Source organism: Mizuhopecten yessoensis, unplaced genomic scaffold (genome assembly GCF_002113885.1).
Source record: "Mizuhopecten yessoensis strain PY_sf001 unplaced genomic scaffold, ASM211388v2 scaffold2507, whole genome shotgun sequence".
Classification (NCBI taxonomy): Eukaryota; Metazoa; Mollusca; class Bivalvia; order Pectinida; family Pectinidae; genus Mizuhopecten; species Mizuhopecten yessoensis.
The window spans coordinates 352,194-373,231 of NW_018404580.1; the positions used below are offsets into that span (position 1 = coordinate 352,194).

At 36.7% G+C, this 21,038-nt stretch overlaps 1 protein-coding gene across 4 annotated transcripts in view; it reads right to left on the reverse strand.

Moving 5' to 3' along the window:
- The window catches only part of LOC110446094 (probable ATP-dependent DNA helicase HFM1), a 34,468-nt gene that overhangs the window by 4,246 nt on the left and 9,184 nt on the right, over window positions 1–21,038 (reverse strand). For all 4 annotated transcript variants that reach the window (XM_021491061.1, XM_021491060.1, XM_021491059.1 and 1 more), the window contains exons 13-37: window positions 19,237–19,393; window positions 18,528–18,666; window positions 17,811–17,912; window positions 17,183–17,328; window positions 15,830–15,877; window positions 15,473–15,519; window positions 15,153–15,286; window positions 14,941–14,988; window positions 14,420–14,503; window positions 13,754–13,845; window positions 12,657–12,763; window positions 11,944–11,991; window positions 11,380–11,477; window positions 9,991–10,119; window positions 9,134–9,219; window positions 8,352–8,435; window positions 7,913–8,070; window positions 7,313–7,416; window positions 3,980–4,053; window positions 3,391–3,433; window positions 2,587–2,819; window positions 1,993–2,329; window positions 1,597–1,687; window positions 1,007–1,393; window positions 391–600 (exon numbers count right to left, since the gene is read on the reverse strand). In XM_021491061.1, the coding sequence (XP_021346736.1) occupies window positions 391–600; window positions 1,007–1,393; window positions 1,597–1,687; window positions 1,993–2,329; window positions 2,587–2,819; window positions 3,391–3,433; window positions 3,980–4,053; window positions 7,313–7,416; window positions 7,913–8,070; window positions 8,352–8,435; window positions 9,134–9,219; window positions 9,991–10,119; window positions 11,380–11,477; window positions 11,944–11,991; window positions 12,657–12,763; window positions 13,754–13,845; window positions 14,420–14,503; window positions 14,941–14,988; window positions 15,153–15,286; window positions 15,473–15,519; window positions 15,830–15,877; window positions 17,183–17,328; window positions 17,811–17,912; window positions 18,528–18,666; window positions 19,237–19,393 (3,186 nt within the window). The remainder of the gene's footprint in view (window positions 1–390; window positions 601–1,006; window positions 1,394–1,596; window positions 1,688–1,992; window positions 2,330–2,586; window positions 2,820–3,390; window positions 3,434–3,979; window positions 4,054–7,312; window positions 7,417–7,912; window positions 8,071–8,351; window positions 8,436–9,133; window positions 9,220–9,990; window positions 10,120–11,379; window positions 11,478–11,943; window positions 11,992–12,656; window positions 12,764–13,753; window positions 13,846–14,419; window positions 14,504–14,940; window positions 14,989–15,152; window positions 15,287–15,472; window positions 15,520–15,829; window positions 15,878–17,182; window positions 17,329–17,810; window positions 17,913–18,527; window positions 18,667–19,236; window positions 19,394–21,038) is intronic.

Here is a 21,038-nt window from a genome sequence, read left to right on the forward strand (position 1 = left end):
TTGCAGTAAATAATGTAAACCAATTTCAAAACGGGAAAAAAATAAGCATAAAAACATGAAAAATTCCACTCCTGTAGAAACAACAACACTACACTTCATGCCTGTGTGACTCAAAACCCCAGTACAACAGTAGAATGGATATGTCAATATCTCCACAAGGCAAACAAACTGACCCTTAGGATATAGCCTTCAGCAGGGATATGATGACATCCTTAATACGCTATTCCCTTATCCCTCCATATTTCAGTCAGCACCAATGTAGATGCATTGACTGGATTTGATATGGAACGTACTCCCTTATACTAAAGAAAATAACAATTTTGCTAAAAGAACAACATGGCCGGGCTAGTTTCTAATATAAATAGTGTATTGTTCTGGAGTAAAAATTACCTGATTCTGTCATTGTTGGTGGAGGCATCTAACATCAGGAGTTCGTTGTCACTACCACTCCAGTGATCCTCCTCACTCTTTGATCCATTTGGTGATGCCTCATTCCCCTGTTGGTTAAACATAACCCAATTTTTCTGTTGGTTGGGTGTCACAGGACAGCTCTCATTGGCCTTCCTTTGCGAGTTTGACCAAGCTACCACTTGTCCAAATCTATAATTTCAAAAACAGAAAAGGAATTGTTTTGTACCACTTTTGCAAGATTCTGTATTTAAAGATCACCTTTGTTGCTAATATTCACCTTTGGATATTACTTTGTGCACTAGGTGATGTCATATGTAAAACTGAGCACTTCAGGAGTTTTAAAAATGTTGTAGGTTTTCCACCTTTAACATATTGCTTTTAGCATATTACAAGCTTTCTTTTTTTCGAACATATTAAGTTTCAATTCAAATACATAATATTCTAGAACACCGGGAGTACATTCATATACCTGGTAACATAAACAGATGTTTATCATTAAGATACATAGACCTATAATTAACACAAACATGCAAACAATGTAATTTTCTATCATGATAATATAATAGAAATCAAGAAGAATGCTTCCTGGCTGTACCTGTGTGGTGTCGATGAGTTGGTTTTATCTTGAAGAGACAACTCTCCTTCTGAAATCTCTATCACATCATCATCATCACAATGCTGTGGATATTTTCTTTTTTTCGTACTGCTGCTGGGAGTGCCATGCAAGACTGAAGTCCTTGGTTTATCAACACTGAAGGACAAACTTGCTCTGTGTGTATCAAAGGCACTAGAGAGTCCATCTCCCGAGTTTTGAAAGTTTGCATTATCATCGTCCCAGTCGTCAATACAACTGTAGGACAAGGTTCCATCTGTATGTGTTTGAGGGTGGTAGTCCATTCTGTGAGGACTTGGGATTTTAGATGGGAACAGACTTGAACTGATACCGAAATTTCCATACTGTTCTGCCATCTGGTACTGTGATCTATACACATTTAAAAGACAACATATGTTGATTTAACACTCATTGGATAAAAAAGCAAGTCTTGATTTTTCTTTCCATTTTATATCTACATATATTGTGGACAACTGTTGGATTCAACCATCTATTAATGAGGACAATGGATATTTCCTTGGTACAATGACTTGCACAACACAAACAAATACCAGGTATCAAATGCATCTTACCGATTGGTGGTTTGTACTTGAGGTGAGTATGAGTTGCTAACATTCAATTCCGGAAAGTCGTAGTCATCCTCTTGATGGGAGTTCTCAGCATCTGTACGGAGACATTTATCTCAATGGTGGATTTCTATATGTTATATTTACAGTTATGTTTCAAGTCCCTATATAAACATCAACAGAAGAAATAGAATATATATGGGGCTAGTGGAACAGTGTTATTTTGATGCTTCTCTTGCATATTAAACAGGAGACTATCATAATAAACAAAGGTATTGATGATGTTAGGTTGTTCTAGGACTTAAGTTTCCACTGATGATCATAGTGATACATAACTTTTTTCTCTATCTCAATTCATCACTTAAAGGTACACATTCTGGACTGATTATTAAATCAACAAACCTTCCTTGTATTCCTCTCTGTGTTTCTGGTATAGGTCTAGCTGTGCCCATTCGTTGTACTGGGGTTTGGTCAGACCTTCCTGCTGCTTGCCTTGTCCACAATCTCCAGCCTCAGAGGACATAACTGTGCAATCTCTGTCATAAAACTTGGAGGTCTGGGGCCTTCCTGGTGTGGTACTAGTAGATTTACAAATCTCATCTGATGAACCGTCGCTGTTAAACTGGTCAATTGTTTCATGGGTGCTGTAACCTTCATCTGACATTACCATAGTCTCCGGTCTCTTTGGTGTGTATGCAAACTGATCCATGTTGATAGACTTGTTGTTTATACTGCTTATCTAAAAAGACATGAATATTTTTCTCTTTCTATGTATTGAAAAGGTGAAAAAAGAAGCACCTCTTCAGAGGAAAGGTAATTTAAAACAAATCAAAATAATGGCCAAAAATGACTTAAAGCTCTGATTTTATACAAAACTTCAAATATGATTTTTTTTTTTTAAACTCATTAGTATTAACTGACATTGTATAATGTTTGTAAGAATTTTGAAAAACACAATTACAAACTTAACCTGTACATACCACACATCATGCCTACCTTTATCCTTTTGGCACTGGGAGTATCCGGTAGCATGGTCAGTTTATTTTTGAGGCCAGATATGTAATTACATATGCTTCCAGTCTTGGGCTTGGATAGCATAGGGATCCTGGGGGTCGCAGGGAGCTTAGGCTTTGCCTCGGTCATGGAGTTACAACACTTGTGCCCACACAGAGACTTATTGTAGCAGCGATGATTACAGGGCCGGAGACCATCAGATGTTGTTTGCACACCTATAGTTTAGTGGAATATCCAGTAAAAGATCACATGTCGAAATTGATGTGACATTATTGTTCCAAGAATTTGTCATACATATTTACTTTAGAAACAAATACATGTAGAACTGATCTTATATCATTTGACAAAAGATGGCAGCTAAAAGACAGATTTTATTGACACTTATTTAATTTTTTTTAATTTCAAAATGTAATAAAATTTATTTATTTTACAACAAATGTGAACAAGTTATTTCAACTTATATTAATCACTTAGCATTTTTTATTGTTTTGCTCTATATGACCTTGCATGTTCCTGGACCAAATCTTTTCTAAAGGACTGATGAAAATCAAAAGTTACAGCACAAACTGATTATACCAAGTTCATTTTCATATGTGAGGAAAGGAAAGTAGCTAATGTAGTCATGATGCACTGATGTAATTGAGATTTTGACTTTTTCTTTAGATTCTTTTTTTTTCAATTTGCAACATAATTAATTTGTGGTTTAATATACATCAACGTGATTTATAAAACAAATTGGTAGACTGAATCCCTATGACTGTTAATCTTTTGACCAACACTATATACCTGTATATCTGCCACCTGACTGTTGCTGATTGCTGCCATCAACCTGTGAAAATTTCATTTTCTCAATCAGTTCTTCAGATGTTTTGGAACTTCAGAAAAAATTGGATTGATGTAAATAAAGTATTAACTAGAAATACATTTAACCAACAAAAACAAAACTTATTAAATAAATATTTTTTAATGTTATGTATTCCGCTAAAATCATATATCATTTTTTAACTTAATTTCTTTCAATTTTGAGAGCTGACTTATCATTTATAGGGTTTATAGAACTTCCAAAAGGAATTAATAGCTGTCTGCATCATTTTCAATTCAGATCAACTAAACAATTGACGGATGTGAAATTCTCTACTACTCAACAAACTATACACCAAAAGAAATATCAATATGCAGTCCTGAAATAAGTACCAATGATTGTAATTGTTGAATCAAATTTCCACACATACTCCTTCTCTAGCTGCTTAATATTAACCTGAACCGATTTTAAACAAACTTCACATAATGTTCGACAATAAGCACTTATCTTAATTGAAATTCACTGGTACCATGGGACATGTTTTACTTTTGAGGCCTCAGACCTGTGTTCTACCTTCGATGGTACATTGGAAATCCTTGTGGCCCCAAGATAGTAAGGTGAATAGGTGGTCTCCACATCCAGCCCGACTACAAACAATGAACAAGATAGTAAGGTGAATAGGAGGACTCCACATCCAGCCCCACTACAAACAATGTACAAGATAGTCAGGTGAATAGGTGGTCTCCACATTCAGCCCAACTACAAACAATGTACAAGTATATCAAATGAATCCTCTTGCACTGACTATCGAGACCTCAGGGGGGAAATACAATTATGCATACATAAACATTTAACAAGCATATTTAGCCAATGTACAAGATAGTAAGGTGAGTAGGTGGTCTCCACATCCAGCCCGACTCCAACCAATGTACAAGTATAATAAGGTGAATAGGTGTTCTCCACATCCAGCCCGACTACAAAAAATGTACAAGTATAGTAAGGTGAATAGGTGGTCTGCACATCCAGCCCGACTACAAACAATGAACAAGAAAGTAAGGTGAATAGGTGGTCTCCGCATCCAGCCCGACTACAAACAATAGACAAGATAGTAAGGTGAATAAGTTGTCTCCACATCCAGCCCAACTACTAACAATGTAAAAGATAGTAAGGTGAATACGTGGTCTCCACATCCAGCCCGACAACAAACAATGTACAAGATAGTAAGGTGAACAGGTGGTCTCCACATCAAGCCCAACTACAAACAATGTACAAGTATATCAAATGAATCCTCTTGCACTGACTATCGAGACCTCAGGGGGGAAATACAATTATGCATACATAAACATTTAACAAGCATATTTAGCCAATGTACAAGATAGTAAGGTGAACAGGTGGTCTCCACATCAAGCGCAACTACAAACAATGTACAAGATGGTAAGGTGAATAGGTGGTCTCCATATCCAGCCCAACTACAAACAATGGACAAGATAGTAAGGTGAAAAGGTGCTCTCCACCTCCAGCCCGACTACAAACAATGTCCAAGATAGTAAGGTGAACAGGCGGTCTCCACATCAAGCCCAACTACAAACAATGTACAAGTATAATAAGGTGAATAGGTTGTCTCCACATCCAGCCCGACTACAAATAATGTACAAGATAGTAAGGTGAACAGGTGGTCTCCACATCAAGCGCAACTACAAACAATGTACAAGATGGTAAGGTGAATAGGTGGTCTCCATATCCAGCCCAACTACAAACAATGGACAAGATAGTAAGGTGAAAAGGTGGACTCCACATCCAGCCCGACTACAAATAATGTACAAGATAGTAAGGTGAACAGGTGGTCTCCACATCAAGCCCAACTACAAACAATGTACAAGATAGTCAGGTGAATAGGTGGTCTCCACATTCAGCCCAACTACAAACAATGTGCACGATAGTAAGGTGAATAGGTGGTCCCCACATCCAGCCCCACTACAAACAATGTACAAGATAGTAAGGTGAACAGGTGGTCTCCACATCAAGCCCAACTACAAACAATGTACAAGATGGTAAGGTGAATAGGTGGTCTCCATATCCAGCCCGACTACAAACAATGCACAAGATAGTAAGGTGAATAGGTCGTCTCCACATCCAGCCCGACTACCAACAATGTACAAGATAGTAAGGTGAATTGGTGGTCTCCACATCCAGCCCGACAACAAACAATGTACAAGATAGTAAGGAGAATAGGTGGTCTCCACATCCAGACCGACTACAAACAATGTACAAGAAAGTAAGGTGAATAGGTGGTCTCCACGTCCAGCCCGACTACAAACAATATACCACCCCCTAAGCTGAATAAGTGGTCTCCGCATCCAGCCCAACTACAATCCATGTACAAGTATAATAAGGTGAATAGGTGGTCTCCACATTCAGCCCAACTACAAACAATGTACAAGATAGGAAGGTGAATAGGTGGTCTCCACATCCACCCCTACTACAAACAATGTACAAGATAGTAGGGTGAAGAGGTGGTCTCCACATCCAGCCCGCTTACAAACAATGTACAAGATAGTAGGGTGAATAGGTGGTCTCCACATCCACCCCTACTACAAACAATGTACAAGATAGGAAGGTGAATAGGTGGTCTCCACATACAGCCCGACTAAAAACAATGTACAAGATAGTAAGGGGAATAGGACGTCTCCACATCCAGCCCGACTACAAATAATGTACAAGATAGTAAGGTGAAAAGGTGCTCTCCACCTCCAGCCCGACTACAAACAATATACAAGATAATAAGGTGAATAAGTGGTCTCCACACCCAGCCCAACTACAAACAATGTACAAGTATATCAAATGAATCCTCTTGCACTGACTATCGAGACCGCAGGGGGGAAATACAACTATGCATACATAAACATTTAACAAGCATATTTAGCCAATGTACAAGATAGTAAGGTGAACAGGTGGTCTCCACATCAAGCGCAACTACAAACAATGTACAAGATGGTAAGGTGAATAGGTGGTCTCCATATCCAGCCCGACTACAAACAATGTCCAAGATAGTAAGGTGAACAGGCGGTCTCCACATCAAGCCCAACTACAAACAATGTACAAGTATATCAAATGAATCCTCTTGCACTGACTATCGAGACCTCAGGCGGGAAATACAACTATGCATACATAAACATTTAACAAGCATATTTAGCCAATGTACAAGATAGTAAGGTGAGTAGGTGGTCTCCACATCCAGCCCATCTACAAACAACCTACAAGATAGTAAGGTGAATAGGCGGTCTCCACATCCAGCCCGACTACACACAATGTACAAGATAGTAAGGTGAAAAGGTGGACTCCACATCCAGCCCGACTACAAATAATGTACAAGATAGTAAGGTGAACAGGTGGTCTCCACATCAAGCCCAACTACAAACAATGTACAAGATGGTAAGGTGAATAGGTGGTCTCCACACCCAGCCCGACTACAAACAATGTAAAAGATAGTAAGGTGAATACGTGGTCTCCACATCCAGCCCGACAACAAACAATGTACAAGATAGTAAGGGGAATAGGTGGTCTCCACATCCAGCCCAACTACAAACAATGTACAAGTATATCAAATGAAACCTCTTGCACTGACTATCGAGACCTCAGGGGGGAAATACAACTATGCATACATAAACATTTAACAAGCATATTTAGCCTCATGCTATCACTCGATGTGGCACTGATAAGAATGCACATAGTTTAAATATGGACTTCTTCACAAAAAAGATTTCAGGTGACATATTCTTTTATTCACATTTGAAATTTGGACTGTTTAATGACACTGGGACCTAGTTGGTTTTCACATAATTATGAAACATCAGTGTTATACAAAAGCCAATATTCTCTGATTATTTCCGTTAACGGGTGACCTACCCCAGTCCTGACTGATGAGGTGGATGTATAACTCGGACCCTGTAGCAGCCCTCTGAACATCCAACTTTTTAGTGAAGCCTGATTCCTTCTGTAAATACGAGTCCCTTAAAAAGACAATGAACAACAACAATTGAATACACAATCCCCAATTCATAAAAAGGTCAGTGATATTCAGTACTTAAACTAATTATTCACCCAGTTTCAGATAGCCATGGCTGATTGAATTCTGGTGTTGTTCCTTACTGTACTGAACAACACAAACGTTTAGCACAGGACCAGATTACAAGATAAAAGACATTAAATTTCATATCTAGTTATCAATAATTTCACATCTAGTTATCAAATTTATCGGCCGCTTGAATAGACAAAGAAAACTTCCTCTTAAACATTTACAGTGGAACTCAGATAACTTAAGTTGAGATCACTTGGATTCCCCCCCCAACCTCTTCATCTCATCTTCATCTATATACATTTTCTTAAAAACTCACACACCTTTTTCCTAGACCCAATGTTTTGTAATAAAGCAGGTTTTACTGTAATTGTACTTTGGTAAGCTCACTGTAAACATATAAAGTACTGTGACGTTAATGTGTTACTGACATAAGTTTGCGTCTGAAGATGATCTTGTTGTCACTGTTAGCAACCAGAAGTATACAGGTATGGAACAGGGAGGCGGTCTTCTTATTTAGTAGGCTTGTCTGGTTTGCAATGTTGAGGTGTAGCAGAATCTCTGCAGTACCACTGTTGTATCGTGACACCTGAAATAAATCAAAATGTGATACATATATAACTTCTGTTTAATACTCAGAACTTTTAAACAAGATTTCGAAGTCAGTATCTGATACTTTTTATCTATAACAAACTAAATCCTGGACCCTAAAACTTTGCAGTTTATGAATCACTATAAAACAGGTCAAGATTTAGTGTAATGTACAAAATTTCCAGTAACATACAAACTTAAAGATAATAAAGTATACACACTCACAGACATTTGAATTTCACATTCTTTAAATCAAGTGAGAAAAGTCAAGTACTGTACCTGCTCCATAGTCAGTTCATATTTAGGAAGATAGGTGACTGAATCTCGTACCTGGTTACCAAAAGGAGGATGTCTGTTGACAATCTATACCAAATATAATGGAGGGAATAAAATCAAATATTAAAAGACGACAAATTAACAAATGATGTAAATTTAATATTATATTTTCAAGATACATATATTAATAATAATTATAATTAATAATAACAATAATAATTGGAGGTTCTTATATACCGCTTTATCACAACCTAGTTCGAATTTGTAGGTCGTCTCAAAGCGGTTCACAAATTATTACCTGTGGTTATAGGGCCTTTGCAACCACCCAATACCTTTCTCAGCACCCGGAGCATACAGCCCGAGCTGCCATTTCGGTGCAAACAGCTAGCATTCAACAATTTTAGCACTGCCCAACCACATACTCACTAATATACAGCTGAGTAGACTGGAACAAGCGGAGTAAAGTATCTTGCTCAAAGATACAACACATTGCCGTGCCGTGGCGCGAACCCGCAACCCTTCGGTCACGAGCCCGGCGTCCTACCACTAGACTACCGTGCCTCCTAATGACTGCATTCAGACTGTTTTACCATAAATTACTGCATGCAAGCATTGCTGTTTACATCAACCATAGATGAACATGTTAAATGCCAGTAAAATGCATAATATACATACTTTTATGCTACATCAAAGTCTACAAAAAAATAATCTCAGGATTTAATAGCTGAAAAATAAATTGGTAAGAAATTTAATTACGCTGTTGAAGGGTATGACTATTATCTCACCAGTTCTAGATCTCGTGGATTGGTTTCCTCGATCTTTTGGAAGCTGGTGATCCCAGCATTGACAAGAGCTGTAGATAGTGCTGGACCTGAACAAAAATAAAAGAGTTTCAATCAGCAATGGGGACAACCAGAATATTTCTACAATCATGAACTTGTATATTCCTGCATCCAGTATAATTATATTATTTTACATTAATTTTATAACTCAGTATTAACTTCAATCTATAAATATAATTATCATTTCGGTGAAAGTTCAACCTTTCCATGCATTTACATGATTTGTTCCAATCAGTAGGGTTGGACACCAATGATAAGATAGTTAGTATCTGGTATACAGTAGTGTCTACTAAGAGTGTGAAGTGTCCTAGGTTCAAATACTAAAATGGCAATTGTATTGCAAGGCAATCCATAGTTGCTCACCTATCTCATAGTTCATACTTCTTGTACTCTTGACTCCAATGGCCAGGACATACTCACATACCAAATCTCGTTACTTCAGGTGAAATAGTATGGAAGATATGCCCCTGATAATCATTTTTCAAAGGTGGAGGTCAAAAGTCTAACCATGTATCACAGTGACCTATTTAATGAACTAGACACTTCACCATCTCAGGATGTACATGCATACCAAATGTGGGTACTCCAGGTGAAATAGTTTAAAAGATATACCCCAGACAAAAAAGAATTCTGAGGTTATGGGGATTTAAGTGTGAAGTGGTCAATTAAGCTGTGCTAGAGTTTTTTTTGTATACACTCTTATTTAAGCTCAACCCTTTCAAGGATTTAGAAGATACTCTGACAGCCAATTCCCTTCAGTTAGCTTGACTTTATAATACACATATATGTGTCTCGTGTACCTATCCTCTCTAGCTGTTTGGCTACATGTTTGGAGTTCTCCCAAAGCTTGGCTTTGATGGCTTTACACAGCTGTGCAGCACTCAGGAATGCCTTATAATCATCCCGTATCCACAGCACCTCCATCAGACCTACAAACATAAGTCCACAATTCACACATCTGATAGAAATCAAGTAATGTCCTACAGTCAGTCACCTATAAACACAATTACACACTTAACTGATGGAAATGTCTTCACACAGATAAGCAGTATTCAGGAACGTTTTATTCTGACAGCCTCAACAAAGAATAAACTTTTGAAATCATCACAGTAGTTAACCTCAATTATTATACCTCTACTTATTTTACACTATACAAAAGTAACCACATAAACAAGCTATTTCCCCTCTAACTGCATGCCAGGGAAATAGTTCGTCTGGAGGGGTGCGATAGTTTTGAAACTATTTCCCTAGGAAAATGCGGAAAATTGAGTGACGTCGTGGGCGGGGCCTGACCGAATATGGACCAATCAGCGCAATCAAATTACGTCGGCTATTTCCGGCCAGCAGAGCCGGTACTTTCTGGATCGACCTTCACCGCGCATTGTTGTTGACAGACGACAACAGAAATGGCGACCACCAGGTTTTCTGTGTTGGACGAGAGCGAGTTGTCGGACATATTGGAGGCAAAAGACAGTTGGAACACACAAAAAAACCAGTACAGGCATCCGTTACTTTGCTCTCTAGCTACCTCACTGAAAAGGGTTTGAATATCGCGGACATGGAAAATTTGTTATCTAATAATATTTAGAATATTGTAAGGCAGTGTTTGTATCGGTATAATAAAACAGTTGAAGTATGGGTATTTCGGGATATAGCAAGTTTATGATCCCCCTCCTCCAGGACTATTTCCCTCGGCTTCGCCTCGGGAAATAGTCTTCGCCTCGGGGGATCATAAATTTGCTATATCCCTCATACCCATACTTTAACTGTTAACTATAGAACTATAGAACTTTTCATTTTAGAGGCAATTTTTGCCAAATATAATTATTCAGACTGTCTGTGATATTAGAATGAATCCCTTATGAATTTTAAATCATGTCTGCAATGTATCAGCTATGATTAAAAGAAAAATGTTGTCTAGAAACCACTTAGTATCATTTACCTAGATTTCATGATGACTATAGACATCTGCAGTAATAATTACCAGAATACATGTATATGTATATATGTATATATAAGATGCCACAATTGTTTTTTCAACTTCCAAACAACAATTGATGAATCTCATCAAGTCCCTTAACCTACTTGATGTATGGAACCTTGGCATTAACAACTTCAGCAAAATGTTATACCTGTGTCAGTCACAACAAATCAAGAGACATTACGAAGGAACCCTGAAGAAGACTTACATCTAGAAAGTCTCTGTGCAGCTCTGAATATCCTGGTGATGTCCTGTTGTAAAGCAAAATCTTGAACCAGAAGGCAGCCCAACTGTGCTTGTATGAGGCTAAAAATCATATTGGAAGTTTATCATAAAATAATAAAACTGAACTTATTCTATTCATTTTATCTTCAGCACTCCACTTAATAACAATAATAACAATTAGCTACTTGCCTACATTTGATTTGGTTAGTGTTTTACGTCCTATTAACAGCTATGGTCATTCAAGGACGTGCCAGGTTTTGGTGGTGGAGGAAAGACGGAGTTCCCCGAGAAAAACCACCGACCTACGGACAGTACCTGGCGACTGACCTACGTAGGCCTCGAACCCACAACCGAGTGGTGGAAGACTAGTGGTAGCAGAATGTCAGACCCCTTAACCACTTGACCACCGCGGCACCCTACATACATTTCAGCAAATCTTTCAGAATATACAATTTATATGATTTTAAATTACTATGTGTCTTAACTACACCTAGAGTAATCTAGTTTGTCATTCTGTAACAATGAGCATATAAGTCTTGATCATTACCAATTGACTTTCATTTGCTTCGTCTTGATCTTTCCTTGCAACTGATACCTGAAAAATAAAAATAAAATGCTTTTAAGAGTGCATAAGCAAGATTTTTTTAAAGGGGAGTTAGGTGTTAAAAGCCTTTTCATGAGACACAAATACAAAAACAAGGCAGAGTATTGCAAGGCAATCCATAGTCCCCCACCGGTAAAGATTTCTATATTTAACAAACAGTACACTTATGTCAGGAAGCATAGGTCACAGTTAGGTCATAGTGACCTACTTCTTGCACTCCGCCATCCCAAGATGTCCTTGTACACAAACACTGGTTACTCCGGGTGAAATAGTATAGAAGATATCCTCCGGACAAACTTCTTCAAAAGTTACAAATACATGAAAAAAAAACAATTGTAACCAAAAGTTGCAGTGAGCATAAGCTAGCATACCTAGTCATTCAACAAACATCCATGTGAAGTTTCATCAACATAGGGCTAGTGTTGTTAATTTAAAAAATGTGTGGAGAAGAATAAGGTGTGAGATGAATGTGGGCTAAAAAATTAATGCCATTGTGAAGATTGCTTTAATTTGTTGTGTTAATAATGATAAATATGTTCCTACTGACCTTGCATGAACTTGGTTTAAAGTTAGGCAGCTTTCACAGTTTTGATGTAGTTTATAATGTACTGTATCAAAACCTGTGTTTGTTATAGTTACTTTGATACAAATAATACCTGATGGTTTGTCTATTCTTGTCTTTGTTAAGAGTGTTCAGCGTCTTCTTTTCATTCACTCTCAGTTGGACCTCCATGAACTCCTCACTCCCAGATACAATCCCCAACTTTTATAGAAAAAGAATAGATGTCAAGTTTACATGTGTCAATACATACACTGTACTTTAGTTACGATGAAGACAATGCAACAGACCAGGCAGGAATTCCAACCCCGGACCCTACTAGCTGTAGATGGATGCTCTTTTAGTTACTAACCCTTTCACCCCTATGTAACTTTAGTAGACTCTACCATGCATTGATCCAGATGAGTCTATTTTGGTCTACAGTTGTGAAAGGGTTGACTGAACTGTCTAGTCACCAGCCTTCAAACCAGCAACAAATATGTTTTATATTGTGGTGATATGAATATAAAACATACAGACAAACTTCCATAAATCAGACTTCAAAGATTCCAATTTCTTGATGTGTCAAACTTACTGCAAAGTCCTGATTTTCCCCCTTAATTAACACTACTAATATTCTATTCATGAACCAAACATTTATGAGTCAAAATATTTTTGCCATTTCAAAGGTTATTTAAGGTCTCTTCATTTTGAAAATATTGAAAATTACAACTGAAAGATCGAAGTGAAAAATGAACAAGTACGTTAAGACATGCACCCAAAAACGAATTGATAAACAACGAAATGTTTCATTTGATAAGATCATCATACAAACTACAATGTATAGATAAACATGGTATTCTTATAGATTTAAAATGTTCTTAGCCTGTAATTTGTCTTTTACGTATCATATTCTGTCTTATTGACATTATTTCAATGATATGTGTTGGTCCCATAAAGTTAAAACATTGGAATTTTACTGTATATCATATGTAATGTGCTATATAGATGTGTATAGTGATAGTCAAACATACATTAGAAACTAGAATGCTGGGATTTTCATCTTTGTGAATAACTCAATTAAGCAAATTAAGATAGGAACAATATCTCTGTTAAATCATTCACCCCTGAAGACACATTTGAACTCTTCTAATTCAAAGGTTGGTATAGTTCATTATGAAATTTCAGGGGTGAATGAGTTAATAAAATCAATACCAGGTCGCTGATGCTCTCCTCTCCTGTAACACCACAGAACTTCTTCATTGTCTCAAAGGCGATGCAATATCTTGCCATCAGTCTCCCAGCCTCTGAATCATCAATCAATCATTCATGTCATATAATAAACAAGAATTTCCTTACTTTGAATAGCAAATTATACAATTCTCTATGATCATAAACAGTGACAACAGTAAATCCCTCTTCACTTAAATTATAACTAAATCTGTAGACTGAATTATCAAATGCCCTAGGCCTCCATCTACATTACCAAGTATATAACCATACATGCACACTGAATATCACTTTCCACCCACATCAAAAACATGCCTTCATGCTGATTACAACTTTCCACCTTCATTATAAACATGCCGGCACACTAGATATCATATCTTTGGTTTGGTTTGTTTGTGTTTTACATCCTATTAACAGCTATGGTCATTTAAGGACGTGCCAGGTTTTGATGGTGGAGGAAAGCCAGAGTTCCTGCAGAAAAAAAACACAAACCTACAGCCAGTACCTGGCAATGCCCTACACAGGTCTTGAACCTGCGACCCAGTGGTGGAGGGCTAGTGGTAGCAGAATGTCAGACGCCTTAACCACTTGGCCACCACGGCCCCCTAAATATCATATAACTTTCCACTTCATTATAAACATACACTGTACCTGTAGACTGAATGTCAAATGTGTCTCCATTCATTTTTATCATCTGGATACCAGCCAATTGATTCAGATTCCTCATACAAAGTTCTGAAAAAATAGAAATTAATACAAAAGCACTAATACAAAAATACAAAAATACAAAATTTACAGTGGTAAAGGATTCTTTGAGAGATAGATTTCATTTGTAGAATCTGAAACCATTGACTATCAGAGCACAGTATATTTATTAATGATTAGGTATCTCTGGATTTTTGCTCAATTCTGAACTTAAATTGAATGATATCTAAACAAGTTTTATCTTGCCAGATTAAAAGTGTGGAAAGACTGAATGAATTTTTTATGCTATTGATCAGCCGTAATATAAAACCGCTTTCACGATTTATTTAGAGTACACTCCTTTTTTATGTTATGGCTCAATAACGTAAAAAAAACTTTCAAGTTAATCCTCAAATGAAAATTATTAAAACATTTCATATAACTGAAAGCTTTATTGCTTAGTAAAACAAATACCAACAAATGTTTACCTTGAAGTTTTGTCTCTGTTTGATCTCTTGTGAGGCCAACTGGCATTCCTGTAACACATGTTTTTTTATAAACCTGATTGACCTTCTTAAATTTCAAATGTTTAACATATTTTAAACAGTATCCTACAATATTTGCAGTGAGATATGTAACGTATAGTACTCTATATGCTTATAAACAAGTCCAATCATCTGTACTCGGTACTAGTACTGACCGTAGTGTTTGGGGTTCTTCATCACCCTGATGTAGAGGTAGGTGTGTCGTATCCACTCCATCGCGATGGCCATGTCACTGATGGTTTGCAGCACAATCTCAGCATTCAGGTGCTCTATCAGGTGCTTGTGTAGGCTATATTGGGTTAAAAACAAATTACCAACACCTTTTTTCCAAGATGGCTCAAATTTTGAAACGTGTGAATTTTACTCGGTTGTAAAGATTTCAGTGTAAGAAAGGACTTGGGAGCATGGTACTTGGGAGCTCTTTGTTAAACAAAAAAAACTTGAAATCAAAACCCTAAATAAGTTCTGTTTATACCTGCTCTCAATCATCTGTGTTCCATTCAGCAAAGATTCATACTTCAGCTGTTCATAAAGAAAAATATCAAAGTTAACGAAGAAAAATATCAAATTTCACAAAGAAAAATATCAAATTTCACAAAGAAAAATATCAAAGTTAACGAAGAAAAATATCAAATTTCACAAAGAAAAATATCAAAGTAGATTGAGCAGTTAAGAAAAATAATGAATGCACAAGAGGTCATGGGCAAATCATTTGTTCTAATTTTGAAATTAGAACTGACCATTTTCTTCAATTTTTAAATGAATTGATAAGGTATCAGAAGTAAAAGATTACTTGATATGTGAAAAGTTTAATAGAAATAATTGATTTTACCTTGCTTTGTGTCTTTGTCATAATAACAGCAGTTGCAGTAGTATCAAACTGAAACATGCACCAGCAATCAGATATTAAGTCGAAAACATTACTGGTTGAACAACAATATATTTAATGTATAGCTAGCATACTACAGAGGTGGAAAATATACACCCATCCTCGCCATGTAGCATCCAGCAATCCAATTGGACCCATTGCATGAGAAAGTTATACACTTCAAATGCTGCCGATGCATCCTTATAACGAATGTATGAAAATATTGAAATGTTACAAGAATAAACTTCATTTGCACCATGAAAATCAATAAAATAAAATTATCTCAGGGATGTGGCAAGATTTCTACATTTCTCTTTGTGTTATAAGTTAATTCTAAAGAGTTCCTGATATAGTGATAATGACTAAAGCAATGAATCAATTTGAATTTCAAATACTATGGATAATTATTTTCAATGAGGAAAGTCTGCTGCTAATATGTGTTTTTTTAGGCTTAAAATAGAAAAGGGTTGTTAAACTTGTCTAATGGAAAAAAGCAAATATGATGGGCCTGCTAATGACAACCCTTAGTGGTCACTTAAGGTCACTTACCCTATTTGATCAAATGATATTTTAGCAAGTTACATTACAGAAACCAATATGAGGATGGACAGATGGTGGGACAGAAAGATACTCATAATTTTGATGGGCCTATAAAATAAGAATTTGTTTAATGTTTTATTCCATAACATGCTTAAACACATTTCTTTTAATAAACCAGAAATTGTTCCATTTTATAAGTAATTTTCCCACATCTGCACTCAATCATGTTTGCCATCCGAACACTCATATAATAATAATAATAATAATATACAACATTTGATATAGCGCTCTATCTAGCTAACATAAGCCACTCTAAAGCACTTTACAGTACATAGATATACAATTAATACAATTAGGATATACAATTTTTGAGGAATTTGCAGGAGCTGCCTGATCAGGCGCGAACTACTAGTCCTATGCCACCTGGATAATATCTCCCTATGTGTGTATGCCTGCGTGTGTGCTGGAGATGTATTGTGTTCTGTTTGTAGTGGGACCGTGCTTCCAACGGCATCTTCTTTATATTGCCATCTCACTTGAATGCTACATCACAGATACCGCAACATCCACCCCAGACCATTTCATACTCCACCTGGGTTGTCGGAGTTAGAGTTATGGAAGTATTTTTATCCTATTTTACAGTCAATGATACCTCATGTTTAATGCATTCCAAGCTTACCACTGCTAAGCAAATTTTACACATGTGAGGCAATTCTGCAGGTACCTTCTTGCAGATGAAAATTTAAGGCATTATATGGTATTAAATAATTCTTCTACCTGTGGTCGTCCAGCTCGTCCAATCATCTGTAGAACTTGAGTGTTGGAGTATTCCTCTAGCATGCCCATATTGTAGTGCTGAGTGGCCTTAAGGATCACCAGGTGGGCAGGGAGGTTCACACCCATGGCCAGAGTGCTTGTAGCAACTGTTGAAACATTGACCAATATCAACTATGTCACCTGATAACAAAATTTCAATGTTTGTACATCTTTGTTTGATAATTATGATAATAATAATAATTTGAGGTTCTTATAGGTCGTCTCAAAGTGGTTCACAAATTATTATCTATGGTTATAGGGCCTTTGCAACCAGCCAATATCTTTCTCAACTCCCTGGGGAGCATACAGCCGGTGCTGCCATTTTGGCGCTCACAGCTAGCATTCAACATTTCTGGCACTGCCCAACCACATACTCATTTACAGCGAAGTAGACTGGAACAAGCGAAGTCTCTTGCTCAAAGATACAACACAGTGCCGTGCCATGACTCAAACCCACAACCCTTTGGTCACGAGCCTGGCATCCTACCACTAGTCTACCATGCCTCCTAAGGATTAGGATGCTATATATTTTTTGTTTCATGTTGGATGTCAAGAAATAAACCAATATTTTAAACATCTAGTAACGAACCCAAAACTTGTAGTTGAGATGAAGCAAACAGCTCCTCCATGTATTTTCTATCTTGAATATCCATCCCAGCATGGTGAACACCAATACCCTTTATCAATGTGTCTGAAAAGAGCAAGCAGTACATGCTATATTTACCATTTGCAAAACAGGTTAAACATCTATGCTTGAGAAAATTATCTTAAACATTATTATTTGACAATAAGTCTCAATATAAAGCCCCTCTTTATCTGACTGCATTAATGAAATATAATGTCCCTTATTTCCTTTGCCTCCTAACTTAATAGCTTACTGCCGACATACATGTATTTTGAAGTAACAATTCCTTTTTAAGTCATTCTTGATATATGCCAAATCTCTTTATAATAGCAACATTTTGTGGGACAAATTGTGGTAATAAAATAAGGTTTTACTGGACTAAAAAAAAAGCTGGTCACTTATGGAGAACAGTTCAATTGGTTTGACCAGAGTTGTTCGTTTATGAATTAAGGTTGAACCCAGTAATTTGATGCTGCTTTCAGGCGAGCCTTGACAAAGCCTTGGAAAGCCTGCACAAACATTTGCAGGTCTCCCAGGATTTATACCCGAAAATGTTGCATTTAAAAACGGACTTACCGGTTGTTCCGCATAAATGAACAGGCCCCTTGTATTAAAAGATGGCAGACAGAACAACAAATACCATCAATACAATTCACAGTAAGTACAGATCAAGACATATACCTCTGAGTTTAGCATCCTTTACCAGATTGGAGTATTTCAGCAAAATCTGTCTGTTTTTAACATCCTTGATAAAGGTACTTCTACTGTCTTTGGCCAGAATGTCAGCAGCCTGTTGAGTACCTTTCCTTGTGGAACAGAACTGAAACAACAAAATGAATGTGTACTGTTCCACACCTTTTTGAACGTCCAGCCTCTTCTCTTGAGATATTGATTTTTTTTTTTAAATCTAGGACTGAACAATTAGAAGCAATCTTAATTGCCAATAGCATAAGAGATTGCTAATCTCTCAAGACTGATTCTGCTTAAACCAAAATTGTTTTGCCAAAACAAACCTCCAAACAACAATATTTGAAAAACAAACATAGGTCCAGCAGAAACTGCATATCAATACAACAGAAACTAAATTAAACATTACATAATTCACAATCCTAAAACTATAGTCTTTGAACTAGATTTAAATGTGTATATGAGATGAATATCTATGTAAATTAAAACTAAAACCTACCAAATCCAAAAAGCACTTTTGGTTTCCATGATTACTTTGAACAATGCAAGTTTCACTATTTATTTAAAACCAAGGACATTTAAAAGATAATTATCCTACATTTTTCATGAATGGAAACGAAGTTACTGAAATTCTAACTTTCTAATCACATTTATTCATTTAAACATGGAATAATTTCAACAGAAGATAGACACAGCTGCCTACCACCAGTGCAGGTTTTCCATCTGAGTAAGTGTTGATGATCCCACCAAGCTTGTAACTGAGTGACATGTCAAAGTGGAACCCAGAGCCTTTCTGTTCATCAAACGGGTACCCAAGCACCACCTTCCTAAGTCGCACTGGCCGACAACTCTCATCCATCCTGGAATCAAATATTTGAAAAGTCCACTTTCTTTTCTTTGGGACAAATGCACAATTTATTTGTCAATCTATGTATGATCCAACAGACTCTTTGTAAAATGCTGAATGATGAGCCAAGTTTATATAATCTGAAGTCAAATGTGTGCTTTATATTTTGTTGTATGTATTTATGGTGTGCTTAACTCTTATAATTATGAACTGTACGGCTGTAAGCTAAAAGTACATGTATATTTTCAAATTTTGATCAAGATCTGTGTTAAATGTTTGTTGTCATACTAATGAATATTTATAAGTTAAACTGTGACTATACATTATAAAGGTAAATATTGATGGTGCATTAATATAAAACAAGAGTACCGCGGGGCGGAACAATTAAAATACGCCCGTCGAATGCCATATAGCGTTATATACTTTCTTACATTGAAATAAGATCTGCATCGTTCTAAGAGTGGTTATATATAATTAGCTGACATATGCTATAAACAAGAGGCCCAATGGGCCTGCATCACTCACCTGGTATTAATCTCACACTTGTAATCTTAAAAGTGGACTAAAATACAGTTACAGGCAAAATATCAGTGTTTCATTCATAAGAACCTATTAAAAGATTTAAACATATGACATCTGTGACCTTGAATGTCGAACAAGGACATTATAATATTAGGTTGAACAGAGTTTATAGTCTTCCAACCCAGCATGCTTCTGGAAAAATATCATTAGCCTGGTCCTTTTGGTTATACAGAACAAATCATTTTAAGATTTAAACATATATTGACCACTGTGACCTTGAATATGGGCGAAGGTCATTCACTTGGTAGTCCTTCATCCCAGCATGTTAATGGCCAAATATCATCACCCTTGGCCTTTTGCTTATTAAGAAGAAGTCATTCAATGGTTTTAAACATATTTGACCCCTATGACCTTAAAATATATATGTCAAGGTCATTCATATGAACTTGGTAGTCCTTCATCTCAGCATGTTACTGGTATTATCCTAGGCCTCTTGGTTATTCAGAAGAAGTTGTTTAAAGGTTAAGAATATATTTGACCCTGTGACCTTGAAAAAAGATGAAGGTCATTCATTTGAACAAACTTTATAGCCCTTCATCCCAGCATGCTACTAGCCAAATATCATCACCCTAGGCCTATCGGTTATTCAGAAGAAGTTGTTTAAATGTTTAAAACATATTTGCCCTCTGTGACCTTGAGTATAAGTCAAGGTCATTTATTTTAACAAACTTGGTAGCCCTTCATCCCAGCACTGGCCAACTATTATCAACCTAGACCTCTTGGTTATTCAGAAGAAATTGTTTAAATGTTTTTAACATATTTGACCCCTGTGACCTTGAATATAGATCAAGGTCATTTATTTGAAAAATCCTGGCACCCCTTCATCCCAGCATGTTACTGGTCAAATATTATCATCCTAGGCCTCTTGGTTTTTCAGAAGAAGTTGTTTAAATGTTTTTAACATATTTGACCCCTGTGACCTTGGATATAAGTCAAGGTCATTTATTTGAACAAACTTGGTATTCCTTCATCCCAGCATGTTACTGGCCAAATATCATCACCCTAGGCCTCTCGGTTATTCAGAAGAAGTTGTTTATAAGATTTTAACATATTTGACCCCTGTGACCTTGAATATA